This window comes from Helobdella robusta (assembly GCF_000326865.2).
Source record: "Helobdella robusta unplaced genomic scaffold HELROscaffold_51, whole genome shotgun sequence".
Taxonomy (NCBI): Eukaryota; Metazoa; Annelida; class Clitellata; order Rhynchobdellida; family Glossiphoniidae; genus Helobdella; species Helobdella robusta.
Window position 1 is genome coordinate 1110489 of NW_008705261.1, and position 2353 is coordinate 1112841.

Below are 2353 nucleotides of genomic sequence, written 5' to 3' on the forward strand. Positions count from 1 at the left end.
GGTGTTGCACGAAAAATACAGCTAACTTTAACGTTAACACTGTTCACTCGCCGGCAAATTCAAATGTGGATATTTCTGCCAACATTTTCAACTCAAATACTGTCAATAATTATTTTGTCAATATGGATAATAACAATTTAATTAAACGTTGCTGCGGAAGATCCTGCAAAGGTTGCAAAAGACTAAAAATGCACCAACGTTCGTGCAAAACACATAAACAACTTCAATTAACTAACGATGAGGAAAACGCCGCCGAAACATCAACCTGGACGTCGCCACCATCTTCGCCATCGTCGGATGTTCAACAACAACCTACGACAGCAAGCCACCAGACGCTACAAAATGTTGAAAACACTGAAACGCCTCTCCTTGGAATCAGACTTCCACGAAACCCAGCTTAAATGGCTTGAGGCCAACGCGTATTTTCAACTTCACCAATCAACGCTACCAAATCTCACCAATTTGAATGAGTTTACAATCGGTTTCCAAACCATGATCTACAATTACTTTGCCTCCAACTTCGGCACCATCAACAATAAAATTAAACCAGACGGATGTACAAAAAAATCAATTAAGCTGTTGAAAAAAAAATTAAAACAACCTAAATTCTTGGGCCGCAATAACCATCATTTCGACAACCAAATAAGGTCGGATAGCAAAACGTTGAGATCGAAATTTTCGTCATCAAAATCTTCCGACTCAACTAAACAGCACAACACAACAAGCCAACTCAAACGTCGATTTTGGTGGTTTTGCAAAAAAGTTTTTAATTCAACTACAAGTTTGAGCCCATCATACAGCGTCACCGTCTGCAAAAACTACTTTCACTCCCTCCAAAGCGACACTCACAACAACAAGCAACAGCAGCCAAACTGGATCCTAAAACTCTCAACGCCGCCAACACCTTGCAACAAAGATTTTCTCAGCTACAACGAAATCTCAAAAATTATTCGAAAATAAAAATCAAGGTCATCCCCATGTCCACTGGACCAGATCTCAATAATACCATTCAAAAAACGCCCAATTCTCAGAACTATTCTCCATCGTCAATCCAACGTTGGTCATCTTCTTCAATTCCTTCATGCTGGAAAAAAGGTTTTACAATACAAATTCACAAAAAAGGTGATACCAACAACCCATCGAACTTTCGCCCAATAACACTGCAACCAACACTATACAAAACATTTTCATCGTTCAGCAACAATAGAATGCGAACAGTTTTTCCCAAGGTTGACTATCGATGATAAAGCAATACCTGACGTTGAACTTAATGGTCGTTTCGAATAACTGGGAAAAGTTTACGATTTAGAAGGACGCGACTCAAGGCTCTCATTCAACTTATCAATAAGTTACTTATCAATAAACTCCAACACATGTTGTCGGTTATAAACGGTTTGGACCCAACGCCACAATGAAAATTGCAAATATTAAGGCAATACATCCCATCTCAGTTGGCATTCGAACTTCGCATTTACGACATTCCGTTGACTTGGATAGGCAACAATCTGGATTTATTGATTGCTGAATCGGTTAGAAACTGGTTGGCCCTGCCAATTTGCAGCTGCGTATCGGAGTATCTATCACTCCCTTTTAAATCAGGAGGATTGAATATCAGATCATTAAAGAGTTACACAGAAGCGTTAAGAGTCAAACTTCGAAGTTACCTCAAAACGCATGCCAATGAAGAAATAAAATGTTTACATAAAAAATCTTTCAACAGTTACATCAAAATAGACAACATCCTTCCTGAATCAGCTGACATAAAACCAACGCTTAAAGCACTATTGACTGGTCAACAAAAATCCGATTATGTTTATCTATCATCACTTCAACGTCAAGGGATGTTAGTTAAAGCGATTAAAGATCATATTCCAGAAATCCACATAAGTCAATGGTCGAAGTTCACAGAAGGCCTACCAGAGGTTTTATTCAAATTTGTCAGGAAGGCTCTCATTCAACAACTTCCAACAAACGCCAACCTCTATCGCTGTGGCAAGATGCCAAATGCTCTGTGTCCTCTATGTCAGGCTCGTCAAACAAATAAGCATGTGTTGTCAAACTGCAGTTCGATTTCGTCCCTGAAAAGATAAACAACACGTCACAACAATATACTATCGATGATTTTATAAAACAAAATCAATCATTTGCAGGTGCGGATGTATTGATCTAAGCAGATTCCAACTGCAGCAAATACCTTCCATTATCATCTCTCTTCAAATCACTTCGTCAAGATATTGCCATTCGACGAAGTGATACTATCGAAATACTGGAATTAACAGTTTGCCACGAATCTAACTTTTCTAAATCTAATTAATATAAAACATCAAAATACTTTCAAAATGTTAATAACAAT

General features: G+C 38.2%; 1 protein-coding gene across 1 annotated transcript; it reads left to right on the plus strand.

The window, feature by feature from the left end:
- Window positions 1-237: 237 nt before the first annotated feature.
- On the plus strand, window positions 238-960 carry HELRODRAFT_179040 (hypothetical protein; the record flags this gene model as incomplete). The annotated part of the gene is made up of 1 exon (XM_009027889.1): window positions 238-960. One exon carries the CDS (start codon window positions 238-240, stop codon window positions 958-960), a length of 723 nt encoding a protein of 240 aa, XP_009026137.1.
- Between the last annotated feature and the right edge of the window lie 1393 nt (window positions 961-2353).